Source organism: Zootermopsis nevadensis, unplaced genomic scaffold, assembly GCF_977971745.1.
Source record: "Zootermopsis nevadensis isolate Lab colony 2312 unplaced genomic scaffold, Znev_1.0 Znev_ptg000061l, whole genome shotgun sequence".
Lineage (NCBI taxonomy): Eukaryota > Metazoa > Arthropoda > Insecta > Blattodea > Termopsidae > Zootermopsis > Zootermopsis nevadensis.
The window spans coordinates 11282283-11298097 of NW_028259192.1; the positions used below are offsets into that span (position 1 = coordinate 11282283).

At 37.6% G+C, this 15815-nt stretch overlaps 1 protein-coding gene across 9 annotated transcripts in view; it reads right to left on the reverse strand.

Annotated features, from left to right (window-relative positions):
- The window catches only part of S6kII (Ribosomal protein S6 kinase II), a 155195-nt gene that overhangs the window by 17578 nt on the left and 121802 nt on the right, over positions 1-15815 (reverse strand). For all 9 annotated transcript variants that reach the window (XR_015532667.1, XR_015532666.1, XM_022082527.2 and 6 more), the window contains 11 exons: positions 15154-15235; positions 13922-14082; positions 12910-13016; positions 11112-11289; positions 10100-10265; positions 9398-9559; positions 8153-8283; positions 7400-7525; positions 6506-6595; positions 5866-6024; positions 4868-5106 (listed from right to left, as the gene is read on the reverse strand). Coding sequence is in view for 7 of the 9 variants with exons in the window: in XM_022082527.2 (XP_021938219.1) it covers positions 4868-5106; positions 5866-6024; positions 6506-6595; positions 7400-7525; positions 8153-8283; positions 9398-9559; positions 10100-10265; positions 11112-11289; positions 12910-13016; positions 13922-14082; positions 15154-15235 (1601 nt within the window). In the remaining 2 variants the exon portion in view is untranslated. The remainder of the gene's footprint in view (positions 1-4867; positions 5107-5865; positions 6025-6505; positions 6596-7399; positions 7526-8152; positions 8284-9397; positions 9560-10099; positions 10266-11111; positions 11290-12909; positions 13017-13921; positions 14083-15153; positions 15236-15815) is intronic.

The following is a 15815-nucleotide window of genomic DNA, read 5'->3' on the forward strand; positions in this document are numbered from 1 at the left end:
AATTCATTTTTTAATAAATCCCAAGTTCTTGCCACAGGGTCCTCTGACAGGAAGGTATTGAAAGATTTTGTTGAATTTCCCATCAGGAGCTAATGTTGCATGGAATCTGATACCACTGAGGTTTCTGTTTTGGTCAGGACAGCTGTCGGAAGTAACATTAAGCTCCTTGGCAGTTTCACGTACGTGATTAGAAATGCAATTCAGTAATAAGGAACACATTTCGTTTGTTTCTGTCTTAGCTTCCTTTTATGATACAATTACAAAAATGTATATTCTCCAAACAAATAAGCCCAGGGCTGAAGAAGAAGAATAATAAAAAAGAAAAATATCTTGTGGGAGCGGTAGATTTTGCTGTTTCTAACAATACTAGATCAAGACTCTTTCAAAAAGTACACACCTTCAGTTATTAAAATGGCACAGGTCAGTTCAAATGCTGCCACGTAGAACATGTAGGCCTACTCAAGAAACGCCGGATTCGAGACTCGTTCACGATAGAATCTTTCCTGTTTTCTTTTGTTTCTCAGAATGAATGTGGGGAAAATCTTGATATAAGCCGCGATCGCTTCCTCTCCTATTCGTTCACTTCAGCGTAAACGAGAAGTTGTAAAAAGAATATATGTGAATTATCTAAATCCACAGAACAGAGTCCTTCTTGAGAAGCCAAAAATCAAGCAATTTCCCGTCCTCTATGGAAGCTAAAGGTTCATTACCGTGTCCACAAGAGCTCGCCACTGGCCCCTATCCTGAGCTAGATAAATGCAGTCCACAACCCCTAAGCCTGTCCTAATTTATAATCGTCTGCTGGTTCAATGACGTCCATGTTCCAATTGACTTCCTGTAATCTCAATAGATTTAACTTTATGTAATTAAGTCTCTTCATTACGCTTTCAATTAACCTGACATTCCAAGCTCCAAATCTCATGTCCGTTTTTTGTAACTCAGTTCGTCCCAGAGAATATGTCAAAGTCCGCCCAAATCCCAAGCTGGAAGACTATTACTTTTCCGATGCCCCCGACTGCTTGTTCGATATTTTCACACACCCTCCATATCTGGAAGCCTTTTCCACCCGCAACGCGAGGATGCGCCATGTGGTGGCAAACTCTCTTAGCTGACAAACTTCGAAAACACGCGCTTCCAAACACTGTCACATCCGAAATGAACCACACCTTTCCACTATAAATACAGGTCACCGCCGAGACCTTAGGGAGTTACTGCGCTGAGATTAGGAACAACTTTCTGAACTGTTTATTACTGGGAAGGAAACGTTAGGATGGTCACGTACTGTTCAGAGGCAGACGGAGAATTACAGAAACGGTATTCAAGTCGTGCAACATGAGAAATGTGAAGGAGGTTCCTAGAAACGAAAAACCACGTGCTTCAAGGAAGATCATTTGTATACTGCGTTGTAGCTTTGGCATTAGGAAAACGGGAATTCTATTACATTCTGGAAACGGACTAATATAACAGCGCTGATGTTCGCATCACTAAGACAGGAGTTCTTGTTCTTTATCTTCAGCCACGAACAACAAAGGCAAAATGAAAGAAAAACAATACAGAGTGAAGCAAACAAGGGCAAAAGGGAATAACGGCAGAAAGACAGAAATAAAGAATATTTCTAGAGAAATCTCCATTTAGGTCAAGACGACGCACACTACTATAAAACACACTTGAAAATTAAATACTAACCTAACTACACTGAACGTGAAAACAATATAAAATTTAAATTACAAGCTACGTCTTCTGTTTGCACCATAACATAATGCACAGTGTGAAAAATTCTGAACAACAGCGGAAGGTTATATAGTCCAAGCTATTCAAAAGCGTCGTTAAACAAACTACAAATATAACACGGGAGGCCATATGAAATGTGCGTCTCGAATGATGCCGAAAGATTCCGAAAACTGTCGACCTCAGAATACGACCAACCACCTGGCTTAGCCCCACAATATCAAGCAATTAACCTGACAGTTTGGCTTGTATTTTTGAGGTAGCCGGTTCGAACCTTCACCGGTCACAGAGTACAAAGTGGTCTCTCTCTTTCACATTTCCTGACTAAATTTTTAAGCATTTCTCATCTCCCCGTGCTACATGCTCAGCCTCTGTTGTAGTGATGCTACATCAACTGCCACAGCAAACACAATACTTTAAAGACAGCGTCATACATAAAAATCCAGCAGGTTTAAGTTACGTAATCTTACGGGCCATAGCTCGAAAACGAAGCGGCCACGGATATTTGAACAGGCATTTATTCTTGTTTTTGTGCACAAAACACACAACTATACTAGACCCGTACACTTCGTAAACGCACTGTATAGCGCTGAGATGAACTGTAAAAACACGTATTTCTCCTACGAAACTTTGGTAAAAACGTATCGTCTCCAAAGCGCGGCCCCTGTGGACATGGCAGAGCTGTAATATCAAGATTAAACTCTTAATTCTTCTACCCTTTCCATCACTCATGTTGTCTGAGATGGCAATTCTGCCTCCTTCACCAAACAATGACACTGGGTCAAGGCGGGATTAAAGAATACAAAAAATAAAATATAACGCACACAACTAAGTAACCTACTTCCACTGATATTAGTGCACTCAACTATAATTTAAAGTACAATATCTTATACTTGTATAAAATGAAATGTCCTTTCATCTTGAGGCACACAAAGCCCTGATGACAGGCCAAGTGCGAGTATTTCTCTGTTCGGAACGAAATGGCTGTCCGCTCAAAGAAACGTGCACGTCAACACACAGCTGCTACAGAGGACAGCGAACGCACTGTGTCCAGGACTCTAAAATGCCACGCGTGATACGTGCCCCGAACACATCGTAGTCCTTCATTTGACAGTCCTAACAATGTTTGTGAAGAGCACGAATTATGAAACTACTCGATATGCTGATTTATCTTTGATCATGATACTTTTATCCCAAAGCAGACTGATCCCCGCGTACAAATGTCCATGCATTTTGGTAGGCCTTGCAGCCAAACCCACGGTGCGATATCAAAACTGTTTCCAAGAAATTCTATTTCTGTTATTAAATACGTGGAAATAGGAATGCACTGGTATTCATAACAACATTTGTAAATTTAATTTATTTTAGTTCATTTTGGGGGAAACTTTATGTTACAGTCTAAATAAATATTGCGCATTTTTTTAAGTGCTTTTACGTGTTGATTTTGATGATATAAGAGTTTTACTACATGTGAGTTTCTTTCGTTTTATTTTATTTTAAGGTCCGTATTACTTAACCCTTTCACAGTTATGGACCAAAAACATTTAGCATAGGTTACCTATGGAAAATTTCTGCAACTAATAATGGTACCTGCACCTTGTCGTGGTGGTGGGGCTTGAGTACCTCAGTGTCCGTAGCATAGCTACTGGTAGGGCCACCCTAGCCTGATTGGTCGAGGGGGGAGAGGTCAGACTAAGACAGGTACCCTGGTCCTCCAGGTTGGGGGTTGGTCGCAAGGCTAACAACCTTGCACCATAAAAAAGAAGATGTTTCGAAACCTTGATCAAAGTCTCGGACAGACGGACCTAACAGAGGACCGAATGGAAGAGGAGAATTGAGGAGGCCATGGACTGAATATGGACCGGAGAGCCATAGAAGAAGAAGAAAAGAATACCGGATGATGTAATATTTATTTTGGTGGTGGTCAAATGGAATTTTGTAATTGAAAATTATTAATATTATATTAAACAACATTATCTCGTCTCTGGATGATGTGGCGAGTGTGACAGATCTCAAAACACAAGATAATGTCTCTGCACACTGCACACTTTCTGTAGGACACCCTCGCTATTTCACATTATACATCAGCTACTTCTGTAGTTTTTCTTTCTCTGTGGGAGGGATGTGAGTGGCAAAATATCTTTCTTTTAAAGACAGGGCAGGTGATGCTGAATTCTTACTACAAAATGTACAGAGCATTGCACACGGTACTCTTTGATCGAGTTCCGGGTATTCCCAGTCTGAATTCTAGATGTGACTTTCTACCCTGGATTCAGGGGTATCCAGATTATGAGGTTGAAGAGTTTTTGAGGCACCTTTTGGTCTTACACATCACTGGATATACTTGCATACCTGATCAACCAAAATAATACTTCTCACGTGCTGATTATATTCGTGAGTAACGTCTGGTTTGAAAATCTGCAGCTTAATCTTTGAACCGTTTCCCAGTGCGGATGAAGGAGAGGGAGGGGGGACTGTCTCTCCCTGACCTAGCGCCTCTGCCTCTCTGTCTCTCTAGTGCCTCAGATCACTTCCAAATCATCCCTTATCTCTGATTGGGCAACTCCCCCTTCCTCTCACCCTATAAAACACATCCAGCATTGCCACTTCAGCCCTGAAGATGGAGACAGTTATCTTTCTCAGGAACATTATCCACCTACGAGTCTAAACAGTGGTGACACAGAAGAGCAACATTACCCTTCCTTTTGCAGTAATTACTTAAAGTCTCGCTGATTTCAAGATTACCGTACAAATATTATAATAGTACGCACCAACAATCAGTCATCAAGTTGTGGAAAATGACGACAGAAATCACGGACAATTAAAAACGTCCCACTAAGCAATTGCGCCGCTCCCCGATTATACCGCGGGGTTTCAGGGGGGGCGGGTTTTGACCCGTGTTATGAGACAAACGCGCTATAACCGATACCCACAAAATTTTTCCAATTCATCAATTCTACTCCAAACAGACTGGAAGTAAGACTTACGTTATATCCGGGGAGCGGTGTACTTCAACCTCGAAACTGTTTTCAGCCATGCGTTTCTAATAAGCTGTAAAAACATTCCCATTTAACACTTACAACACTACTTCCTAAGAATACTTCATCTACCGCAAATAAAAACACGAAACTTTACTTACCCTGCCAACATGGTGTAGAGGAGAATACCCAGAGACCAGATGTCACAGGCCGCATCATAACCTTGTCGCTTCAACACTTCTGGTGCTACGAAATTGGCCGTGTAACATGGGGTCATAAGAAGACCATTCTCTGCCCTTAGCTGCTTGGCAAACCCAAAGTCACAAATGCGTAGCGCCTCCGGATTCCCCGCTTCTGTCGCATACAGGATATTTGATGGTTTCAGATCCCGATGGACAACCTAGGAAAAGGTTTAAGACGTGTTATATCCATGCAAAATTCAAACATTACTACTTAAATTTTAAAAACGCAGAAATTAAGAGTGAAGATTTCTGTCCGGCCTATACAACTGAAGTTTAATTCTACTGAGGTCTTTTATAAGCTCAGGTATGAGGACTTTGTTCGTGAGCTCTGTGAGGCTAAAACTATCCTTGTAACCAATTAAACAAAAAACACAAAAAACTGTAACTTCCTCCGCTATTGTCAGTGACGCTACCTCCACTAGCACAGACGTCTCATGAAAGACAGACCGGCAAGCGGGGACTGACAGAGGAGAACAGTTGCTGGTACAGTTTAGCTCATGAGACTTCCTCCGTTTCGGCCAAACTGTGTATCTGTCTCCACAGTATTAACCCTTGCCCCTTAAATTACGCCCGCTCTGAAGCACAGCTCTAACTTTCAGCAGAAACACGAAACTTCGTGTCTGTTCACGGCCACAAAGACTTCATAATAGAACTGATACATAGTTAACAACGAATATTTCTGTCTTCTGGGTTGTTGCGCTGTGTAGTCTGGTTGATGTTAACCAATGTTTCAGAGGTCATACTGCCTCCATCATCAGGGCGATGAAACGTTGGTTAACATCAACCAGACTACACAGCGCAACAACCCAGAAGACAGATATCTTCATACTCACAGCTGTGAAAACCTCAGATCATACGTAGCCTATAAATGCTTACTGCATGACACATCTTTTCAACGAAAGATAAAGAGAGCTCACCCCATGTTGGTGCAGGTACTGGACAGTAGAAACAACAACTTGCATGACCGCACTGGCTTCCCTTTCAGAGAAGAACTTGTGTCTAAGTATCCTGTCAAGCAATTCACCGCCCCTCATCAGCTCCATCACCAGATAAACTGATTTGTCATCCTCGTACACCTGTGAAACAAGTCATACATGCAGTGACCTACGCCGGTTGCAGCAGAAACAAATTCCAAGAAGCTGATAATTGCTCAGCTGGTCAAGAAATTTCCTGTTTCTTGTGCTGGATGTGTGTTTCAAGCAGCTTCAGTGTTGTTATTTTTAACTGCGTGTGAAATTTCTCAACATTTCCAGGAATATTTATAAGATTTGTATCACCACCGTGTTCTACTTTTAAACTCACTAAAAAAAATTATACCAGGTCTGTACGTATGTTCATAATCGTCTACTGAATATCACACGCTGTAAGCTATCAGCTAATACCAAACATAATTTTTTAAGTATACTGTGTGTTATTATTTTAAATTCTACACACAGCATTTCAAAATACTGCATTGAAAGTGTTACCACTCCTCCTCAAAAGCACGAACTTGAAGTCATTTTCTAATTTCTTTCTTAATTAATTTTGTCACCATATTCGAACCGTTGCCAAACTTACGTCTCGTAGTGTGACAATGTTGGGATGGTAACCCCATCGCAGTAGGATTTCTACTTCCTCTTGACAATCTCGTTTTGATTTGTCAATTATCTGAAATGGAGAGATAAATAATTTAAGAACCTTATAATAATAAGAAGCTGCCCTAATATAATTATAGCTTTCATTACTTTCTATTAAAAAGCACACAGTAAAACAAACATCTGTTTCAGGCAAGCACACATGCACACATGTATGTGAGGCAAACAATATAAATATATTCTCCGCATTTTCAAAATGTTTTCGAAAACTCGACAAAATCAATGGCTGTCTCTGAAGAATGTGAAGGATATTTGGGAACTACGCTCCAAAATTATCTTAAGAACAAAATGGTCCTGGGAAGAGCAACAAATTTCTGCCATACAGATTAAGAAATGTAGCAGGTAGCGGATTTTGAAACTGTTTACTTTACAACTCCAAATCGTATTCAACTAAAGCAATCCAAATATATTAAAGAAGCTTCTTTGCGTAATTTTAACTCTTTGTCATAACCAACACAGTAATATTATATTCCTGCTGCTACAATGTACTAAAATATAAAGATCAATTATTTAAAGCAATTCATCTCAAAATATCGGGATATTGTGAATTTAAATCAGGTAAGACACAATGTTGTTATATAAACTCGGAATATAAAAGTAACTAGGACAGAATTAAACACTGATGCAAATTATTAGTAGCAACAGCAACAATAATAATATTATTTTCTTTCGGCTTATGCCATTTTTGCTAGCTGTGCTAGCTCTCCCCTTAATTACTTCAGATAACTGAGTAAACACTGTATCTTAAACTGAAATTCTCTTATCAACTACTAACTTTAACACATACATAAATATGACAAATGCTATGTAAACCGACCTTAACTGCATACTCGGCACGCGTTGCTCTGTGAATGCACAATTTGCACACAGAATAACTCCCCTCACCAATCGTGTTCTTTATTTCATACTCATCTGTTACCAAATTAGGTTTCACATACATCATCTGTAACCACAAAACAAAATAGTAAGTATCTATCAGTTACAAACCATCAACTATTCATTAATAAACACTGAGCTATACAAGATGCAATTCCTTAAAGGATGCCACCGAGCTCATTTTAATATGAAGTGTATAAATAAACATTTTAATATTTCAGATTTTTGTAACTAAGAAACAAATATTGATGAAAGACTCTCAGGTAACAAGCCACCCTAGAGTCTTTCATCGACTTTGGTTGCCGCAAAAGCTTCGATTTATACATAAGAAATAAATACTTTAGCATGTAATGATCGATATACCGCAGAAATTTTCATTAGCCACAGAGATAACAATGTTATAAAAGCATACTTATGCAAATGCATAACAAAGTTTACTTAGAATATAAAATAAGTAAACAAACAACTATTAACACTACTGTCATGTGTGCATATGGCAATAGTGTCTTGTTATAGTGTTAATAGTTGTTTGTTTACTTATTTTATATTCTAATACACTACATGGTATACAAAGTTTTAAAAAAAGTTTACTTACATGATATTACGACTATAATCTTTAAGCATATGTAACCTAACAGACCCAACTTATGCAACAACATATGTGAAAGTACAAACAAACAGGGAAATAATTCACCTTAGCTAGAGGATCTGTTTGTCTCTCTGTAGGTTGGTTATTTGTCTGTTCTTCTAGAAGGCAAGGTGCAATAAAACTGAATCCTCTAAATAATTCATGAGCGTTGGCACTAGGTGGGACACCAGGAGAGTCTGTAAAAAGAAGAGGGCACATTCAGACAAAAAAGTCAAACCCTGAAATCCTTTAACCCATTTAATGGCATATTTATGTACACTAGAACAATTATTTTACACCTTACGTTTACATTTTCAACGATAGCTGATATGCACGATGAAATTACACTAGATTAAATCAGAAAAAAGCCTGTTACCTATCAGTTCTGAACCATATCTTCCCACGACTCATTTTACAAGACTAGAAAGATGTGATCCATACCAAAATAGACAGTTTCCGCATGCGTACTACGCACATTTGCATTATGAACACTCCTACCAGATACAGAAATAGATCACATACAAACAATACTATGCGAGCATTACCACACATGTAAATGTAGCAACAGATCACAGACAACATAAAAGCATAAGTGTACGTTTTCAAAAAAAGGTTTACTCATGCTTGCTCGTCTACATATCCCATTAAATGCAAATTATACTGGATAAAATTACATCCAATTTATGCACATTCCACCTCTACCATCATCACTAACCTGCATGAACATCCACGACTAACGTCGTTTTCTTTTTTCGCTACTAATTTATATGTTCGTCAAAAACTGACTGTTAAGTGAACAGCAGAGTTTCGAGTGGAGGGCCTTGTCTTTGTCTCCATACATTTTACAAACTACTCAATAAATGTAATGTATATGTAGCCTATGATGTACGCTGAAATGTCTCTAAAATTGTTTATTTTAAAGAGAAAGTATTCATACAAAAAAACATCACCTCACTGCAATAACTTTCATTTTGAACTTTACCAATTATGTGTTCCTGATAACACAATGTGAGTTAGCTCTGTGACAATAAATTGGACTCGTGTACAAGCGGTCATGGGGTCAAATCCTTATCAAGCAAAAATTCTTCTACTGTTTCATGCAGACACCATCTTGCATTACAAATTACAAATAATCAATGTACCAATTTTGTGTATTTCTCAAAGATCTATTACCATGTATGAGAGTACGGCCCTATATTGCTGTTTATTCACAGAACCAAATTAAATCCATAAAAACATTCTGCATACAAAATGCCAGTTACTGAATGTTAATACTGAGCTGTAAAGATTTGTCTACTGTATTCTACTCACCTTTCGGTGTTTTAGATGTGAACTCCTTGTCAAAATAAAAGGCATCATCAGCTCGACTCACAGCAGGCTTGAATGGTGGATAAATTTCCTTTCTCATAAGCTTATCCCAGTCTATAGTTGCAAAGAAGGAATGTGATTTAATCTCTTCAACACCATCTGGACCTGAAACAGGACCAGTATGTTATTGAGGTCTGGAAAGAAAAAGAAAAATTTCTACACTTCAGCGAACTAACAGAAGTATAAAGTATCAAATTATCACATAATTTAGAATGTGGTAAATTTGTGCCTTTCTTTAACTGTACCCAATCAATGCATTAGGCAGAATGTGAAGTTCAATGGTAAATGTGCCATTAAAATGTGGTTATTGTTTCAGCAATTCTGACAGAGGCAACACAAAGCCAGATTTAGACGTGCTAAGCTAAGTTAAGTTTCAGAGGCTGCATAACAAATTAAAACAATGTTAATACAAACATTACAAAAAAAACACCAATTGCTTAAACTTGCTATGAGCACTGACAAAGATGAAATTCAAAAACTAACAACTGAAGTAGCAATAACCGACAATGGTACTCTTTAAGTTGTGTAATTTCTTAAAGAGCAACTAAAGGCTTTAAAGAAATATCATTAAAATAAAAATGTAATGTGGCATCCTAAACTGTCACTTATTTAGTTTGTCAATCCAGCACTGAGCAACACATTTACCTGCACCCAGTCTGTTGGCTGGATTTCTCTTGAACAGTGCACGTAGTAAAGCTTGCGCCTCTGGAGATAAGAACTGAGGCATCCCAAGCTTTGCCTTCAGGATCTGTGTCATGGTCTCCTTCCGGTTTGGCCCTTGAAATGGCAGAGTTCCTGTCAGCATCTCATACTGAACATAAGACACAATAATAACAATATTAGGCCAAATAAGCAAAGCATTAATCACGTTAACACTTAAGTTTACTGAATAAAAAGATAGAAATATTTCTCCTATGTTATCTGAAATGTAGTGTTTGGAAATAGTATCAAACATGCTTACTTAAATACAACATGCAATTTTTCTCCACAATTTGTGGTTTTAAAATCAGTGGGTATATCATATTTGAAATTGTAGGTATGAGTTTGACATCACGTCATCACCAAAATCGTTATTTCAGAATTTTACATGGCAATAACAGAACATAAATTAGGAAAGGGTCATTTTTTAGCAAGAAGTACATAGATAGTTTTGTAACAGCAACGAAGGCCATCAACACCCACCATGTGTATTATGCTCTCATTTCAAACATGGTACTTCATTTACATGAAAGATCATTGCCTCACCCGAAGAAATGTGGCATGAATAAATCAAAAAGAAAAATGCTGATATCTGTTGTTAGAATCAACTTTTTTAAAAAAAAAACTTTAGCCCAAGCAAATAACAAAACAAAGGAAACCCAAGAAATCCTTGCTGATGTCAACATTTCACACATACAATATTTTCGACACACCAGTGTTTACAAACAGTAATTTCATGAAAAATCATTAGAGCAGAAACTGAAACTACGTAAAAATAATTGGCCTGAACAAAACACAAAACGCTTTTCTTGTTATGGATATCTCAAAACTGACATACATATTATTGTGTTGCTTTAAAATGTTTACAATGTAGTACGATATGGAAATTTAAAAAAAGAAAATAATTTTACAGACATGCAGAAACAATGCAAATGGAGAATTAATAAAACAAACACACCATGAGTACACCCAATGACCACCAGTCTGCAGCAAAGGAATGTCCCTTTCTGTTAACAACTTCAGGGGCCATGTACTCGACTGTACCACAAAAAGAGTACGCTTTCTGGTCATCCAGTGGCAGTTTGCTTAATCCAAAGTCCGTCAATGATATGTGGCCATCGGCATCCAGAAGAATGCTACAAGAAATGCAAACAGCCATTTCTTAATAACTGACATAAGGAACGTGTCATAGAAATTATCTCCATATTTAATTTGAACATTCATCAATTCAGGGATGTAATCAATAAATATACAAACATGGGGTGTATTTTTCATGCTTATTATGTTTCTATTCATATGTGCAGAATCTTTAAGAACAAGACACTCCATTTTAGTTCACCTACAGTCTTTAACCTGTGTTATGAGACATCAAAGTTGGGGATTTGACATCATGTTTGTTGCATCGACCTGGTCCTTCTGTGTACAAAAATATTACCTTGCTGAAAGTTTTGTTCACACTCAGTGAAATGCTTATAGACAATTTTACAGCAGGTGCACATCATACACATCTACAATTATGAAATTGGTCCCAAAAATTTGAATGTATGAGTGGCTGGAAGGAAAGTGTATAAGGAGTAAGTCTGCACGCAAGAAAATGCATTCATGTTCAAGAGATTCTTGCATTTCCTATATTTCCATCACAATTCTTGTCCTTGGATTTTCACGGCTGCAGTTTAATATATTAACTTCAGTTTTCAGGGATAAGACACATCAGTGATGTGAGTTTTATGTCATGTTGTACCCTAGTCCAATTAAGTCCATCAATTGTCTTCAAGTAGTTTTATGAATAGTGATAGCGAATCTAACTATCACACGTAACTGATTCCTCCAGTAGCAAACATGAAATAACTGACTAAAAATAATTCACAACAGTGCTTACTGACATTCATCCCACTGCAAAGGTAATGACCACACATCAGTTACTGTGCATTACTCACTCCGTTTGGAAGTTAAAAGCTACAATTTATTTCCTGACATCTCACATAATTTTATGTCATGTTATGTCATGTCATATGTCAAATATAGTGCTCAACATTGTGTAGATATTACTTCTTAACATTACCAAGTGTAAATGTTCTATTTTAAATGGCAACCATATTTAAAGGGATGAGAGGGAGACCACGGAAACGATGGATAGATAACGTGGAGGAGGATTTGAGGACGATGGGAGTGAGGGGATGGAGAAGAATTGTGAATGATAGGACAGAATGGAAAAAACTCGCCAAACAAGCCAAGACCAACACAGGGTTATAACGCTACAAGAAGAAGAGAACCATATTTAAAGAAGTAATACCACGTGGAAGTCAGAGTCAGACTTGTCGAATAGCTCTTTCGAATTTCATACTGCCCATGAGTTGTGTTAGTCATTAGTACACAATGAGCAAAGACAAAATAAAGTACAGCTGTCACATACAATATAGAATTAATCTCTAAATTAAACAATTATGTAATGCTGTTCATACAAGCGTGACTAAAATGTACTTTCATAATTAAATTATTACAATCCCTTTTTACATTACAATTTCTTTGTTTTGGAATTTTCCATCATCAGATGAATGGGCTGTAATTATCAAACCAATGTTTTGAAGGATAGACTTTCAGGTGTCAAACAGGGAGAGGGCACCACCTATTCTGGTGGATCCAATAGACTGAGTTACAGTCAATATGTGGACACTTGTCTAACACATCTAGAAAGGCCCTTTTTTAAAATCACAATACAACAGACAGAAAAAGCTAATCTGATAATATTAACTCACTTTTCTGGTTTAAGGTCTCGGTAGATAATTCCTAAACTGTGAATGTGATCTAGTGCCAGAACCAGCTCTGCCAGGTAGAATTTCACATCTTCTTCTGTGAACATTACCTGAGAGAACATTTAAAATAACATTTTATTAAACCCACTTAATTCACTAAGAACAACCATTAAGGTTGACAAAATCCATATTGCAGAATCTTTATTGAAAAGTTTATGGTTATGCACTGGTTAACAAATTTCCTGTTTTGTGGAATTAGAAAGGGCACTTCCATATTCACATAATTCAAAAATGAAGCTAACATCATCACATCCTATTTGCATAAGATACATTTTAATATTACCATCTTATTTGCATCCATGTCTCCAAAGCAACTTTTGGTGAGAATTTGCTACTAAAATTTTGAATGTCCTTATTATCTCCCTGCACATGCTAAATGCACCACATATCTCATCCTTCTGATATAACAACCAAAATAATATTAGGTGGTAAAGATTAATTATGAATCTCCTCAATTTAACTTTCACCGCTTCCCTGTTAGCCCTTTCTTATTAGGGTCAGATCAAAATGTCACCTGAAATGTTGTTTGTTTACACAGTCCAACAATAATGATTGTACACAAAACCAGGATGTTCGGTTTCAAAACGCAGTGGCCAAGCCACTAGTATTACATCAATACTAAATAGGGCAGAATTTTACCAGGTATAATAATTTCAAGGTCAAGCAAATTCTCTAATCAGGTTGACAGTACAAGATTGTTTTTGCTCTCCTCTATCTCAATTATAAGTTTTTCTGCACAGATAAAATAAGACACTTGTTAATGCTGTCATGAACATACTCACCTATCATATAAATTGTTTTATAGGGATTTATAAAGAATTCTGTGCTTTGGAATATCCCTAGGATTTTAACAACCAGTTTTGCCACACACAGATCCTAAACAAAGGTGGAGGAATATGAGATATATGAAAGTCTATATTTGGTCACGATATATAACATAACACTGTATGCACACCTCCTGCGATAGTCTGGAGAACAGATCACCCCCTCTGAGGAAGTCCAATATCAGGTAGAGTTTGCCCTCTGTTTGGAACGCATAATGTAACCTGACAATGAACGGGTGTTGAACATCTACCAGAATATTACGTTCCGTCTTCGTCCTCATGCGGTCTCGCACTGTAACAATACCAGAGACAGAGGCATAAGGACTACTAAACATATAATCCAAAGGAAATATTACTACTTACATCTTCAATATCAATTACTAGCAAATTAAAATAAATAATGTAAGATTTGAGGTTTTCACAGCGGTGAGTATGAAGATTTCTGTCTTCTGGGTTGTTGCGCTGTGTAGTCTGGTTGAAGTTCACCAACGTTTCAGACGCCATACTGCCTCTGTCTTCAGGGCGATAAGTTTTCACAGTGGTGAGTATGAAGATTTCTGTATTCTGGGTTGTTGCGCTGTGTAGTCTGGTCGATGTTTACCAACGTTTCAGAGGTCATACTGCCTCCGTCATCAGGGTGATGAGGTTTTCACAGCGGTGAGTTTGAAGATTTCTGTCTTCAGGGTTGTTGCGCTGTGTAGTCTGGTCGATGTTTACCAACGTTTCAGAGGTCATACTGCCCCCGTCATCAGGGCGAGTCATCGACCAGACTACACAGCGCAACAACCCAGAAGACAGAAATCTTAAAATAAACAAAATTGAGAAAAATCTCAATTCTTACTTTACTGTGTTTCTGAAACCTCATCTGTCAAATTCATCATACATTTGCTTTTGGAGGGGGCGGCGAATTATTTTATTTGTCAGGTTCGCATTTCATTCATTTACTTTGTTTGTCAGAATTAAATAAGTTTAAAATTAAAAAAGGTGCAACTATAAAGAGCAAATCACAGTGGTCACTTGGTCTGGGGCATTCTCCTTCATCACTTGGATACTGGGTTTGAATCCCACTCAAGGCATAGATGTTTGGCCTATCTCTGTGTTGTGCTGTCCTGTGTAGATAGAGGCCTTGCCACAAGCTGATAACCCAACCAGGAACTTAAAATTTTTCTAAACAGCTTTAAAAACCTCCCACATGTGAAGTGGCCAATGCCCTTCATGTACGAGAATTAATCTACAATGATAAAACTGGGCTGCAAGTCCACTCATAATTTGAGCTAAGCCGCTTCTCTGCTAATAAATAACAAGACACGTTTACACTCTCTGGCTTATACAAGTACACCATAAAAATTATAATCATGAATACCTTTGAGTGTTGCCTTCTTCAGAACTTTCATGGCGTAAAGAGTACCACTGTCCTTACCCACAACCTTTCTGACAAGGAACACCTGTGAAATGGAGGAAAACGTACATTTTTATATTATGATATTCCCTTTCCAATAAGGAAAATTATCAGTTTTTAGCTATAACCAATAAAATCACAGTTCCATGCAAAATTTACTTCTCATATTAATTTATGTATTATGACAATTCAGCATATTTGTATAAATGATCTGTCGCGACATCCACATATCTTAAGATTTAAATTTTACATCAGCTGAAAGCAATTAAGTCTTCTCAGGCGATCAAATAAGTGAGAATGGAGTTAATATCCGATGATTTTTGAAACTGTCTCAGCTACGATCATCAACCTTGACGATGGAGGTAGACAGGTAGTATAAAATTGTAGTACACTTCTTATCACTTGTATATAAGCAAAATATGAAATGCAATAAAGTCATCTTGAGCAATTAGCCATGCAAAAACACATATATTCCTTTAAAGTTCAGTGGTAACATTTAATTACAAGAGCAAATTATCCACAGAGCGACTATTTCATTCTTTCAGCCCAAAATGCTGATGCAGCTGAAGGATGGACAATTACTCTTGCTGGTGGAATGGATTGGTTCATTTCAAAGTGACCATAGA